Here is a 14,558-nt window from a genome sequence, read left to right as displayed (position 1 = left end):
CCAGCTAAACTATATTTAGCTGTTTTTCTCCATGTTTTCCTGCCTAGTTGTTTTTCTGCATATTTTACTGTTCTTCCACATGCTTAGCTGTTTTCTGTGTATTTCTTAGATTAGATCAATGTCTATAAAAGGTGCATGGGATGAGCCATTTTTAGGGGTTTTTCAACAACTTGTTGAGACCCTTCAAGGCCACTGAAACATAAACTGTGCTAAATCAGTAGAGAAGGAGCTGAAAAACAGAATACCAAGATTAGAAGATCCAAGATAAAGGACAACCACCAATCATGGTCTTTGAGGGGCTCGTGCAGGGCGCGTGAACAGCATAGAGACACCGATCAAGAAATACATGACTGCATAGACAGTAGTTTTAGAATGTATAAGTAGGGCTAAAAAGTAAACAGTAAATCGGCTTCTGCATAATCATATCGTTTTGCTGTCCAGAAGTCCTGTCTCTCCCACAGGATGTGGCTCTTTGTGACACGGGTGTGTGTCAGGCCCCTTGGTGATGCAGGACATTGTAGTGCTGCCATGAATGAGAGTGTTTGAGATCACTTCAAAATCAGTGGCAAGGGCATGAGAAAAAGTCAGATTTAATATTAAGCAATGAAGCAAAAGTTTGTTGGCAAGATTCACTCTACTGCCTACAGGACAGCTAAGGCACAACAAGGAAAAGAAGCAACAACAAAACAAACAAAATCCAGACAACCAAAGCAGAAGTGAACTGAGAACTCTATAGGGAATGTGGGTGTGTGCTGTGTTTAGGTGCATGGGACAAAAGACAGTGTGGGCAAAAAGGAACACGGCCTAAAAACCTAACAATACTGAGCAGCACTTTAACTTCTACCTTAATTTGTAACTTAACTTAGTGCTTAGGCTAGCAATTCAACAGAGGAAAAACACTGAACTTACACCGAACTTAACTTTTGAATTCACAATTCAAATGAGCAGTAACACATAACAGCATTTAACCTAACTTCTAACTGCAACTTCCAAGTTGTACTTAGCAACGTAATAGAAAAATAACACATAGTTTATTACTTACATTTAACAACTTAGCAAAAGAACAACACTTAGCAGCATTTAAGTAAGTCCATAACTATAACTGAACCTTCCTTACAAGCCTAACTTAGATATCCAAGGTACTTCCACATCTAGGAAAGCTGTATTTCTCCCAGATTTGCTATAGCATATGTGCAGGGGCACACACACAGACAGGAACAGTCAGTGCAAGCAAGGTATCTGTGAAAAATTCCCCTCAGAGCTCAGTGAAATCCTCCCTTTAGATGTTTTTGCATCTCCTGCTGGGCAAAGGATCAGGCCTTGAAGAGTGAGGGGATCGGCCCAGGACAAGTCGTGTTTCAATGATCCTCCAGGCACAGCAAAGCCAAGGTTTGCTGGCTCTGAGAGGCCCCCTCAGAGGGACACTGCTGGTCACAGCCCATGGTGGCCTAGGAGAGCTCAAAGGTCTCCTTTTGGATTTCTATTAATGGGGTCACAATAGAGTGGGCTCCAGTCATAATGATGCTTCATCCCTGCCACAGTATGGGTTGGCACTTTCCCTAGAAGTGGGGGAATGCATCACCACACTGGGATCTCAGGGGTGCCCATGGCCTGGGTGATGCTGGCCCAATGCCAGGCACTCACCGAGCCACTCTGACCCTGCCTCTCCAGCTGCAACAGGGGAGAGAAAATTTAACCAAGAATTCCTGCGCCAGTTCAAGATGGAGAAACATCCCTCACCAAGTAGCAAAACGGGCATCACAGACCCAGCCTGGACACAGGGAGGGAATTTATTACCAATCAAATCACAGCAGGACAAGAAGGGAAAGAAATCTTTCCAACCCCTTCCCCTCACACAAGAGGGAATCACCACGACCACGAATCACCAGGGCTCTGCCCAACAGGGATCACTGGGGATAATCCAACACTGATCCTCCCATGGGGGATGGAGCTGGAGCAGAGCACGAAGCTCTTCCCACACTCAGGGCACTCACAGGGCCTCCCTTAGTGGTGCCTCCCTTGGTGTCGGATAATGGCTGAGCTCTGTGAGAAGCCCTTCCCACACTCAGTACACTCATAGGGCCTCTCCCTGAAGTGGATGCAGTGGTGTATTCTCAGGGCGGACATCCACCCAAAGCTCTTCCCACATTCCAAGCAGGTGTAGGGCCGCTCCCCTGTGTGGATCACCTGGTGCAGCATCAGATGACATATTGTTCAGAAATTCTTCCACATTTCCCACACTCATAAGGCTTCCCCCCATTGTGGATCCTCTGGTGTTGGATCAAGTGTGAGCGCCTGAAGCTCTTCCCACACTTCCCACAATCATAGGGCTTCTCCCCAGTGTGGATCCTCTGGTGCCGGATCAGCCAGGAGCTGCAGCTGAAACCCTTCCCACATTCCAAGCACTTGTGAGGCTACTCCCCTCCATGCGGCTTCTCCACCAGCTTTGAGCTCTGCCTGGATCTCCAGTTGCCATCCTGGCACAGGGAGGGTCTTTCAACCTTGCAGCTCTCACAGTTGGATTTGCAGCCTCTCCTCATGAGGGAACTCTTGGGCTTTTACTCCTCCTCCATGCACCCATGCCTTGGGAATGGAAAATCCTGGTGTAGGGAAAAAACAAGAGGAGAGGGTCTTGGGCTGGGGGTTTTTCTTTGCCCAAGTGCAACTCAGGAAGACATGAGGCATCTTGCGTCCTTAAGAACCTCCAAAAGACCAAGATTCAGCTCAAACATCTTAGGAACATCAATACACAGAAAAAAGACCCCCACAAACAGCAAGATTTAGCCAGGACCCCCTCCAAAACATAAAGATTTAGAACATGCAAAAAACCAAAGCAACAACATTTAGCCCAATAAAGCTCAAAAATACCAAAATTCACCCCTGCGAAGATCGTAGATCCCCCTCCCCTGTAACCTGCTACATGTGGAGGGGCAACGCTCCATGGGCTAGGGGAGAGGTTGCAGCTACAGGAAGGCGTGGAACCTTGTGCTGCTTTGTGTTTCTGCTCCTCCTCCTCTTGTGTCCCTGCTCCTCCCACATTCCCCTTCTTCCTCCTCCCGCACAATCCCACCTTCTCCTACCATGCACATCGTTTGACCAATTTGTTCTTCAGCCCTGCTTCTCCTTCCCTTCTCCTGCTGCCCCCAGGCACAGCACCCACTGCCAGCTCCCTCTTCCCCCCACACCCACAGCATCCCAGCGCAGGTGCAGGGATGGAGCTGGGGCAGCTCAGGCTGGGGCAGCGCTGGGCTCTCGGCTGCTCCCGCCCGCACTCGGTCCCCACTGCAGCCGCTCCCGCCATGACAGCGCGGGGGGGCCCGGTCATGGCGCTGCCCCCTCCCACCTCCCCAAAATCCCCTTGCGGGGGGCGCTGGGGCCTGGGGGGTGCAGGTGGGGTCCAGGTGAGAAATGCTGGGAGATATGGCTCCAAGCACAATGGATGATGATCCCAAAATACCTCTGAAGGGTTCCTTGGGAGCATGTTGAGGGAATTGGCACATTCTCCCAGAGGTAATCAAGGACATGGACACCCAAGGGGAAAATAAGGGAAATCGAGAAGGAATTTAGACAAGAGGGGATGGATGCTCTTGGTGTGATGGGAAGGGAATGGGTGACGGGGAGCGTGCAGGAATATGGTTCAGGAAAGAAGAGGCAGGAGAAACCTATGTGGTAAGAAAATGGAGGATGGAAAAGAGAAGAGAAAAATACTGAGGATTGGGATGTTTTTCAGCAGGCTCTTATCCTCAGAAGTTGCCAACTGCTCCAGATCCTTTGTATCCCTGGTTCCCAGGACAGGCAGACAAGGAGGTCAGGATTTCAGGGGGTTTTTCTGTACTGGGGAGTGGCAGGAGCAGGCGCAGAGGTGCGGCACCGGGAGCATGGGCCAGGGGCCTGTGGGGAGCTGCAGGGCCGGGCCAGGGCTGTGGGGCAGCCGGGGCTCAGTGTCGGGTGCTGCCTGAGCCCAGCACCCCCCGGGCAGGGCCGGCAGTGGCCCCCAACCCCCAGGAGGCTGCGGGACGCCCCGGCCGCTGCCCGGCCCCGTGGAGCTGCCGGTCCTGCCTGCTGGGGGGGCCGCGTTTGGACACTGTGGCAGGATAGGGACCGGCTCTGGGATACGGGCTGGGGAGGGCAGGGGAGCACAAGGTCCAGGAAGAAGGAACAGCTGGGAAATGTGGATTGGATGTGGAAGAATCATCTTTTCAGCATTTTGTTTGGGTCACTGGAGAAATGAAACTTCATTCTTTTGGAAGTTCACGAATTTAGGAGGACCTTGGCTGAGCAGCAGCCTGTGTGGTCAGTTAATAACATTTTCTGAACCTGATGGGTTCTGTTGTCTCTTCCTTATGTACACGTCCGTGGCCCTACCTCCAAGTAGATTCCCAGCATTTGCACTAAAATGGAGGTGGGACAATTCTGAAGATTAACAGGGAATTGCAGGACCTGGATTGAGGATTCCCTGCTCTAGCAAGAACATTGTATGACTTTTTAACCCCAGATACCCTCAGTATTGTGGTATGGAAATGAGAAACAGAAAGACCTCAGAAAACTAAATAAAACCAAAATGATTGGTGCCCGAGCCATGGCTCTTCCAGACTCAGAAACAAAATTAGAATTATATGTGTGGTTGAGTACATATTATATTATTGGCTTTTAGCAAATATTAAAATGAATTCTATATGTATAATGCTGGAAAGCTTTGCTGTATGAGTAGTTTCCTTTAGTTTTGCTATTAACAAAACTTTAAAATAGTACAGTGATAAATATATTTTTCTTGGAGTATACCATGCTAATGTAAAAAGCTTTTGTTCATGCAACAAACTCAGAGAATGGTAGAAAATAAACAGGAAATTCATCACATTCTTGGACTATGAGACTCCAGACTCCCAGAGAAGGGAAAAATGTGGATTTAGAGGTTGGGGGAGAATGATTATGAATAATGCATGAAGACTTAAAAATATGCAACAGAATGATGCATTTAAGCAACTGTTTTCTGAGTTAAGGTGTGCTCTTGGCTGAAGAACAAGCACCCTGCTGTTATAACCTTTTGCTTTGTTGTTTGACTCTTATTGGCTTTTATTAAACCTTAAAGTATCAACCAGGAAAGTGAACCTCATTTTTTAAAATGTGAGTATTACACAAGGCCATGCCAAAGGAATTGTTGCACTGAAATATTTAACCTAGTGGCCAGAGTGGGCTCACTCTTGCAGACTTGTGCAGCCACAGCTTTAATGGTACCTGAGGCCCAAAAACTGATGGCAGGAGGACCTCCTGTGGTTCAAGTCTCGCACCAAGTTAAAGCTTTGATAACCAAAAGAGCTTCTACATGGATGAGCAGTGCTCAGTTATTACAGAATGAAACTTGTTCAGTAGCACAGGAGGATTTAGAATTGAGGACAGGGGAAGGGTTTAAGCCAGCCTCCTGTTTAAACAGCCTGCACAGGGGGCTAGGAACAAACCCATGGCTGCATTCAAGTGACAGAGCTCCAGAGCCAGGCTGGGAGAGATTGATGAGACATTGCCTGGCCTGAGGGACAAAATGTGTTTATGGATGGGTCTGCAAGGGCAGGAGAAGGGAAAAGAGTTCCAAGACATGCTCTGATTGAGGAAGGGAATTAGAGCACGCAGAGGTTACCGCCCGCATGGTCAGCTCAACCGGCAGAGCTGTGTGTGCTTGGAAGAGCCTGGCACTGAAATGCCCTGAGCAGGGAGGCTCAAATATCTTCTGCTGACAGCATGGCAGCTAACAGGGTGGCAAAAGCAATTTTCACCTCTACACCAATAACTGGATGGCTTATTAAGGTATTTCAGAAACATGTAATTTCAAGATAAGGGATAGTGGAAGCTACAGACTCAGATGGGGAACTCATTTTACAGGAAAGATCCTTAAGGGGGTTATGGCTGCTTTAGGAATACAATGGGACCAACACAAGCCCTGGCACCCCCAGAGCTCAGGTCGAGTAGAAAGAATGGATGGAGAAATAAAGAAACTCCTTTGGAAGCTGCTGATAGAAACCAAAACGCCACAGGTACAGCTTTTGCCATTGGCTTTGGCAAGAATAAGAGCCAGACTCAGAGTAGATATTCAATTATCTCCCTTGGAACTGCTCTTCAGAACTCCTTACACTAATCATTCTCCACCTAGTGAGGGATGCAGATAAGGGATGTATACATACACAGTCTGTGGTCTCAATCCTGTCTCTTATGAAATCTCTCCCCCAGGAAGCTGGGCTGGCACAGAGCCTGACTTGGCACTTTGCTCTTCCCAACATCCGACCAGGACATCGGGTCCTGCCTGAGGAGTGCAGAGAAGCACCACTGGTGGCCAAGTGCCGTGGCCCATCCCAAGTGTCCCTGAGCACAGAAACAGCCCCAGCACAGCTCAGCACGGGGGGACCCCTCACCCTGGGCTCAGGGGCTCTCAAGCCCTGCAGATTTGCACTTCCCGGCTGCAGCACCAGCATGGGAGGCCCCACTGAGCCTGCACTGAAGGCAACGCAGCAGCAGCCAGGGCTCCACAGCTGGGGGAAGCCCCTGGGCCTGCCCACACATCCTCTGCTCAAATCCTCTGCCTGGGCACCCTCCTTTAGCATCTCCAGCCACTGGGGCCAATCCTTGCTGCCACTGCTGCAGCTTCGCTGCTTTCTGTGCCTGCACTGCCACAGCTGCTGGGGAACACAACTGCACAATTCCACTCTGGCTCTCAATTACACTCACACACTGGAAGAGGCACGATTAGAAAATCACAAAAAAACCAAAACAGGGCTGGTTTTCGAAAAGATATCTAGTTTTAATTTTTTAAAAGCCTTATTTCTCTACTCAGGCATGGTTTGCCTTGTTCTTGGGAAAGAAATTATAAAAGTTTTTTTCAAGGGATTTTTCACCACTCAACAGAAATGGGTTCAACATCGCAACGAACCGGGAATGGCCCAAAAGGTCCCCATAAGATAACGACCACTAACAAAATATCAATAACCATCAGCAAACATCAAGGAACACCCATCCCAGACACTGTACCCAGGAACAATTTGAGACACCTGGTCTGGAAAAGGTATGAAAATAAAACATAACTGAAAAGTGGTGAAACAGATTAAAAAGGAAGTAAGAAAATAGATCACATGCCAGTCCAAGTGTAGAAAGGAAGGGAATGGGACTCGTTCTCATGGTTCCCTGGCAGACCACGGCTTAAACGAATGCTGTTCCTCCTCTGATGTGCTGCAGCAACTCTCATCTTTTTCCCATGCACGACACCTTGCTGAGTGCAGCTCATTCAGCAGCTGAGCAAGGGGATGCAGATTGCAGCCAGGCCTGATCCAGAAACGGCTAAAAAGGACAGGGAGTGAGGGCACTGAGAATAATCCCAAAACCAAAGAGGACACAGGAAGAACAAACAAGCTTGATGAGTGAATCTGCCTGGAGTTCGAGCCAGGGACTTGTACATGAGAAAGCAATGGGAGAAATCTTCCGTTTCAGAAAATGGTACTAACTGACACAGACTGCTGCTCAGCCAAGATCCTGCTCAATTCCTGGACTTGGAGAAGGAGAAGCACTTAACAGAGCGGTGAAAATCGGATGTTATACTAAAGGAGCGGTGCATATTAAGGAGGACATGCAGCAGGCGGATCGGGAAGTCTGATTCTTCTAAGTGGCCTTTCCTTTTTTTTGGGAAAGGGAGCCGGGAAAATGAGGATAAAAAGGAGGCTGTGCTTAGAGACCGAATGGCAAATGCCGCACGGCCTCTCCCTTTATTCATCAATAAAGTCACTTTTACAGGACTCCTCTGTCTCCTTTGGGCACACAAAACTCTGGCCACGTGAATTTTCCCGCATAGTCTTGGGGCCTCTCTCAAACATCCCTTGCCCGGCTCGGGCTCCACGTGGGTCCCGGCTCCATCCCGGACTCACTCCCAGCTCCCACCGCCCGCAGCTCCCGCTCACCCCGACCTCCAGGCGGTTCAGGGCAGCAGCGCTTCCTTGGCCCGATGCCCGGGCTGGGCCCAACGCGGGAACCGCTCCTCAGGCGAGGTTTCCGAGAAATGGCGGAGCGAGGGGAAGAGGCGAGGGGACTCACAGCCAGGTGCAGAGCCGGCCCCTAGCTGCGATTGTCTGATTCTGCCGTCACTCCTCCTTCTCGTGCGCTGATTGGGCAGAGCGGGGACAAGCCCGGCCCCGGATTGGCCGCCAGGGCGCCATTTTCGGGGTGTTTGCGTGACCTGGGACGGGCTGCAGCGGCCGGAGCCCGGTGAGGCGGCGGCGGAGCTCGGAGGTGGCCCCAGCGCAGGTGGGAGCCGCGCTCGGTTCTGCAGCGGCTCGGGGCTCGTTTCGGGCGGAGGGAACGGCAGGGGGCTCTGGCGGGTTCGTTGCGCCGTGCCCGGCCCGTGTTCCCCCTGGGCTGAGGGCGCTGCGGGAGCGGCTGCTCGCGGTCTCCTTCCTGCTAGGCCCTTGGCAGGAGCTGCTGCCGGAGCAGCGCCGGCTCGTGCCGTTCCTGTGGGTAGCACTGAGCTGGCTGCGCTGTGCCCAGGGCTGTGCGGGAAAATTCACGTGGCCAGAGGTCTGTGTGACCAAAGGAAACAGAGGGGTCCTGTAAAAGTGACTTTATTGATGAACAAGTGGAGAGACCATGCGGCATTTGCCATGCGGTCTCTAAGCACAGCCTCCTTTTTATCCTCATTTTCCCGGCTCCATCTCTCTCTCCCTTTCCCAAAAAAAAGGAAAGGCCACTTAGAAGAATCAGACTTCCCGATCCGCCTGCTGCATGTCCTCCTTAATATGCACCGCTCCTTTAGTATAACATCCGATTTTCACCGCTCTGTTAAGTCCAGGAATTGAGCAGGATCTTGGCTGAGCAGCAGTTTGTGTCAATTAGTACCATTTTCTGAAACGGAAGATTTCTCCCATTGCTTTCTCATGTACAAGTCCCTGGCTCGAACTCCAGGCAGATTCACTCATTGACTGTTTATTCTTCTGGGTCTTCTTCGGTTCTGGGATTATTCTCAGTGCCCTCACTCCCTGTCCTTTTGTAGCCGTTTCTGGATCAGGCCTGCATCCCCTTGCTCAGCTGCTGAATGAGCTGCACTCAGCAAGGTGTCGTGCATGGGAAAAAGATGAGAGTTGCTGCAGCACATCAGAGGAGGAACAGCATTCGTTTATGGTCATGGTCTGCCAGGGAACCAGAAAATTCATCCCATTGCCATCCTCTGTACATTTGGACCAGAATATGAGCAAATTTCTTATTTCCTTTGTTATCTGTTTCACCGCTTTGCAGTTATCCTCTATTGGGAAACAGCAATTTGAGTCATTTTGTTTTCCACAAACTCCTTCTCCTTCTGTTAATTGATAATCTGAATCCATCCCGTGGTGACATGTCTTGTTCTTCCTTTCCCTGGATTGGTCAGCAGGAAAGTCAGGAGCTGGTGCTGCCGAATTGATTATTATTTCAAGAAGTGATAATATGTTCTTTAGTACCTAAAAATAATAATAATAGCGATAAAAATAATAATAATAGCATCATGAATAGTTGTTGTAGCTGTAATAATTATAAAAATATTTAGTTTATAACCTAATTGTGCCACTTAAAATATGAGTGAATTTTCTGTCACCTAATATGTATTTCTTAGGGTTCCCAGGGACTGGTCCATGGTGTTGTAGGATTTGTTGTGGTGTCTGTTCATCTATTCCCCATTTTTCGAAGCTCTTTACAGCCAGGGCTGTATCAATTGGCCACTTTTCTCTAATTAAATCATCTTTTACTTGGATTCCTAACTGATTTCTCTGGACTGACAAAAACACTAAAGTGCTCTAATACACCTTATATAACAGACAGTGACAGCACATGTTGGAGTGGGGAGAGGGATATTCCCCCCCACTTTTTTTAGTAAAGTTCTCACAACATTCTGCGTTTGCTATTTCCCTTTGCGGCTTAAACAGTTTCTGTTGCAGTCAGATACCCTCACTGTGGGCTCTGCCTTTAGATGTGCAAATTCCATCTGTGCAAGCAGGCAGGGTTTGGGGTGAGAGACAGAGGGAATCTGCCAAATTCCTCCCCCAGTCAAGAATACTCTGGCACCTTGTCCACACTTGGCCCCAGCAGTGTTAATTTGCATTTCTAAAGCTCTTCTCCAGGCTGTCTGGAACTGATGCTTCCCTTCCAGAGCCACCATTGGATGACTCATAGGTGCCCACCCCCCAACCTTCTTTTTTTTTTTCTTATTACCAATATTCTATTAACATTTTATCTGTTAAAGTGTCATCTTTAAAGCTCTTCCAGTATTGCAAAGTTCATCCTAAAGGGTAACACTGAATACCCCATACCGATGTTTTGCCATCACTAAGAGTTTCCCATGTATATACACAAGAAATTCCAATGCAAATGGTCAAACGCTTCATGTGGGAGGAAAAGGTGGGATTGTGCAGGAGAGGGAGGAATAGTAGGAGGAAGAGGAATGTGAGGAAGTGTGGGGATGTAGGAGGAGGAGCAGAAACTGGAAGGAGCACAAGGTTCCACCCCTCCCTGTATCTGCAGCCTCTCCCCAGCCCCAGGAGCGTTGTCCCCATCACATGCAGCAGGTGACCAGAGAGGGATCCACAGTTTTCTCAGGGGGTCAATCTTGGCATTTCTGAGCTTTATTGGGCAAAATGTTGGTGGTTTTGTTTTTTTCAGGGGCTGAATATTTCTATTTTGGAGGGAGTTTTGGCCAAATCTTGTTGTTTGGTGGGTTTTTCATCTGTGCTGTGATGTTTGGAGAATTTTTGGGCTGAATCTTGGTGTTTTGGAGGTTCTTATACACACAAGATGCCCACTGTCTTCCTGAGTTGCACTTGGGCGAGGAGGAAACCCCCAGCCCAAGGCCCTCTCCTCTTGTTTTTTTTTCCAAAACCAGGATTTTTCATTCCCAAGGCGTGGGCAGATGGAGGAGAAGGAAAAGCCCCAGAGATGCCTCAGAAGTAGGGGCTGCAAACCCAGCCCATGGAGCTGTGAGGAGGAAAGACCCTCCCTGAACCAGGAAAGCGGCCGGAGATGCAGGCGGAGCTCAGAGCTGGTGGAGAAGCCTCATGGAGGGGAGAAGCCCCACAAGTGCTTGGAGTGTGGGAAGGGCTTCAGGTGGAGCTCTGAGCTGATCCGACACCAGAGGATACACACTGGGGAAAAGCCCTATGAGTGTGGGGAATGTGGGAAGGGATGCAGAGACAGCTCTGACCTGATTAAGCATCAGAGGATCCACACTGGGGAGAAGCCATATGAGTGTGGGATATGTGGGAAGAGCTTCACAGAGAGCTCCGGCCTGATCCGGCACCAGGTGATCCACACTGGGGAACGGCCCTACGAGTGTAGGGAATGTGGGAAGAGCTTCAGAGACATCTCTCACCTCATGCGGCACCAGGTGATCCACACTGGAGAACGGCCCTACACGTGCTTGGAATGTGGGAAGAGCTTTGGGGTCAGCTCCAGTCTGAGAAGACACCAGCGCATCCACACTGGGGAGAGGCCCTACGAGTGTCCCAAGTGTAGGAAGATGTTTCAGACCAGCTCCGATCTCCTCAAACATGAGCGGATTCACACAGATGAGAGGCCCTTCCGTTGCCCCAACTGCAAGAAGGGATTCAAATACAACTCCACCCTCACTGTCCACCTTCGCATCCACACTGGGGAGAGGCCCTACGAGTGTCCGGAGTGTGGGAAGAGCTTCTCAGAGAGCTCAACCTTGACCAAACACCGACGGAGGCACCACTAAGGGAAGCCCTGTGAGTGCCCCGAGTGTGGGAAGAGCTTCGTGCTCTGCTCCAGCTCCATCCCCCATGGGAGGATCAGTGTTGGATGATCCCCAGTGACCCCTGTTGGGCAGATCTGGTGATCTGTGGTCCTGGTGATCCATGTTGGGAAGGCACCTGGCTGGGGGGCTCTGCATCATCCTGTCTCCCTGTGGGCACCTGGGTGAACACAGGGGCAGGAATGTCCATTGGGACGCAAACTGACATGGGGAATTCCTTGGGGGAGAGTGGATTTGCTCACTTTCAACCCCAGAAATTCTTCTGTGTTCAATCCTATCCTCTGGTGGCATCCAGGAATAATGGATGGTCTTGGAGGTCTTTTCCCGTGTGGTATTTGGTCAATATTTCCTGAAATTTACCTGCCGAGACCTGGGCAGTTTTCCTTGTATCTGACATGAACCAGTTAGTGTTGGATTTTTAATATTGACACATTGTTACAGCAATAACAAGTCTATGCCTCTTTGTGAAACACGCATGTAAAGACAAAAAGCCCTGGGAAAGTTCTCTTTCCCTTCCAACCACTCACAAAGTCACACCAGCCCAGGCCCCCTCCACGCGGCCCGGGCAGGGGCAGGCGGGCTCTGACTCAGAGCTCAGGAAGCTGCTGGGCCCCGTTTTCAAGCAGGGACCCGGATATCCAGGGAAAAGAAAGGAAAGGCCCGTTGCTGACATCCCTGCCCCCTGGCACGGCCGCGGCTCAGCAGAACCCTGCCCTGCCCCAGCTCGGAGCGGCTCCGAACAGCCGGGCCCGCCCCACTGCCCCCACGGCCTGGGGGAAAAACAGCTGAGCCCCGTTCTGGCAAGGCCCCCACAGCCTTGTCTGCTGGGCAGGGTGGAGGAAGAACCCCCGGCCCGCGGCTGGGATTGAGTGCAGCGGGTGCTGGAGAACAGCCATGAAACCAGAAACTCATCACCGCTTCTCTGACTAAACCCTACAGTCCTCACCCAGCCCCCAGCGTGGCCTTGAAAGACTCTTTATTGTAAATAACTCTGACTGCCATACTTGGAAAAAATCACAAACCCTCTGGTATGGCAAGGTATTAATTCCTTCAATGCCTGGAATAAAACTTTACAGATACTTTATTCTCTCTCCTAAATAAAAAAACAAAAAACAAAAGCAAAAGAGATAAAAACCAAAATAGTAATGCACACAGAAACAATATAAAAACACCAAAATCAAACAAAAAGTCAAATTCCAAGTGAAGAAAGGAAAAAAGTTGTGAACTAAAATTTCTCTTTTTTTAAACAAAGGAGAAAATGCTCTTGTTTCCTCTATAACACATAAAAATATTATGAAGTGAATATAGCTGTTCTAACTGTAAATATAAACAAAGGCATTAATATTAAAGTAAACTGTAACTGCTGAAACTAGCAGGGGGATTCTAGATTCAGACTGCTACGAGTTCGGATAGCTCCGAGAGTCCTCGAGGTAGAACAGCTACAAAGCTAGCTAAAAAGATTTTGAGACTTTGCTGCAGAGGTTCCGAAGGTGGTTTCTACCTCCAAAGGGGTTCCACTAGCAAAATCGGATTACATAGTATAACAAAGGGTTTTTATAGCTTTCAAAATGATTGAGTTTCTAACCAATAAAACTACAAGTTAAAAAGCTATCCAATTATTTTAAAATTCTAAGTAAGAAAAAACCAATCACATAACAATGTTAAAGACCAATAGGAATCCTAATAGATAACAGAGGTTTTGATAGGGAGGGGGAGCATTGCTCTGAGGGGTTTCTTTGTCTTAGGGCACGATGTCTAAGTGGCCTTTCTCGGGGGCTCTGGTATCATCCACAGTAAGCAAATGTTAAAATCGCTTTAATCCCCTAAGTTTCAATAATAAAAATAACACAGTTGTAAACCCCCCCCCGCCAAAAGAAAAAGAAAAAAACCCCTCTGTTCTCAAAAATAAATTAAGTTTTTGTTTAAATTGATATAATCGTTAAGGTTTGCCTCATAAGTTAATATGGTCCTCAGTAAAAGTTGGGAGAAAAACTTTTAGTTTGAAAAAAGGGTTTATAGATAGTAATCAGATTTCCATTCTCCTGGGAAGCTAATCACTGTAAGATCAAAACCAAAAGAAAACTTTCTTGTGAAGAAATCTTCATAGATGAAAACAAGTCTCCTCTTTCAAGTAAGTTAGTAAAAGTTATTTTAAAGATGGTAAGCTGAGTTGTTTTTTGTATGTTTTTAGTATAAAAAAAAAGTAAAGTTTTATTCTAAGTTTTTTTTTCTTATGATTTCTAGTAATAAAATTTCTCATTATACCATTTAAAGTTAAACCTGTTTTTTGCCTTCCTCCTAATCCTATCTCGCAACAAAAAAAGTTAAAATTAATAAACCAAAAGCACTAAATCCAACCTCACTGATTCCAGGATTTTGATTTCCTATTGCCCAAGAGTGTCTTCCACAGCCAAATGCGAAGGAACTGGGGCAAAGACCAAGATTTTGGAGACAGTGAGGTGGATATCCCTTCCAGAAAAAGTCCGTCCCTCCCTCTCAAGCATATGCATGCTCAGCTGGCATGGACAAGGAAATGCTTTTCTTGTGGATTTGATTTGCTTTTATTTCTCATCATCCGTTTAAACATCCAACACTAAAAATAAAGACATTGAACTGAGACATGGGTGGGGACATGGAGGGACATAGACATGGTGAAATTCAAACAACAAGGCGCTCATGGAATCACATGGACATGGAGGGAGATGTGGCCATTCATGAGGACATGGGGTGACAAGGGCATGGATGGAGATATGTGGGACAATGACAGGGATGGAAACATGGTGGGGACACAGCC

At 48.4% G+C, this 14,558-nt stretch overlaps 1 protein-coding gene and 1 long non-coding RNA gene across 3 annotated transcripts; one reads left to right on the top strand and one right to left on the bottom strand.

Annotated features, from left to right (window-relative positions):
* Positions 1-573: 573 nt before the first annotated feature.
* LOC130266203 (uncharacterized) lies at positions 574-8,126 on the bottom strand. Its single transcript, XR_008842754.1, has 2 exons — positions 7,935-8,126; positions 574-2,600 (listed from the first exon to the last, which is right to left on the bottom strand). It is a non-coding gene; the product is annotated as an uncharacterized LOC130266203 (long non-coding RNA).
* Positions 8,127-8,166: 40 nt separating this feature from the next.
* Positions 8,167-14,121, top strand: LOC130266165 (zinc finger protein 239-like). Of its 2 annotated transcripts, none has more exons than XM_056515519.1 (2): positions 8,167-8,277; positions 10,877-14,121. In XM_056515519.1, exon 2 carries the CDS (start codon positions 10,904-10,906, stop codon positions 11,726-11,728), a length of 825 nt encoding a protein of 274 aa, XP_056371494.1. In that variant the 5' UTR covers positions 8,167-8,277; positions 10,877-10,903; the 3' UTR covers positions 11,729-14,121. The 2 variants fall into 2 exon arrangements, with proteins under 2 accessions (XP_056371494.1, XP_056371495.1); XM_056515520.1 differs by having other exon boundaries at positions 8,203-8,277; positions 9,020-14,121.
* Positions 14,122-14,558: the final 437 nt, after the last annotated feature.

This window comes from Oenanthe melanoleuca, unplaced genomic scaffold (assembly GCF_029582105.1).
Source record: "Oenanthe melanoleuca isolate GR-GAL-2019-014 unplaced genomic scaffold, OMel1.0 S001, whole genome shotgun sequence".
In the NCBI taxonomy this organism is placed as follows: Eukaryota; Metazoa; Chordata; class Aves; order Passeriformes; family Muscicapidae; genus Oenanthe; species Oenanthe melanoleuca.
The sequence above is the reverse complement of the archived record's forward strand: the minus strand, read 5'-3'. Positions and strand labels throughout refer to the sequence as shown.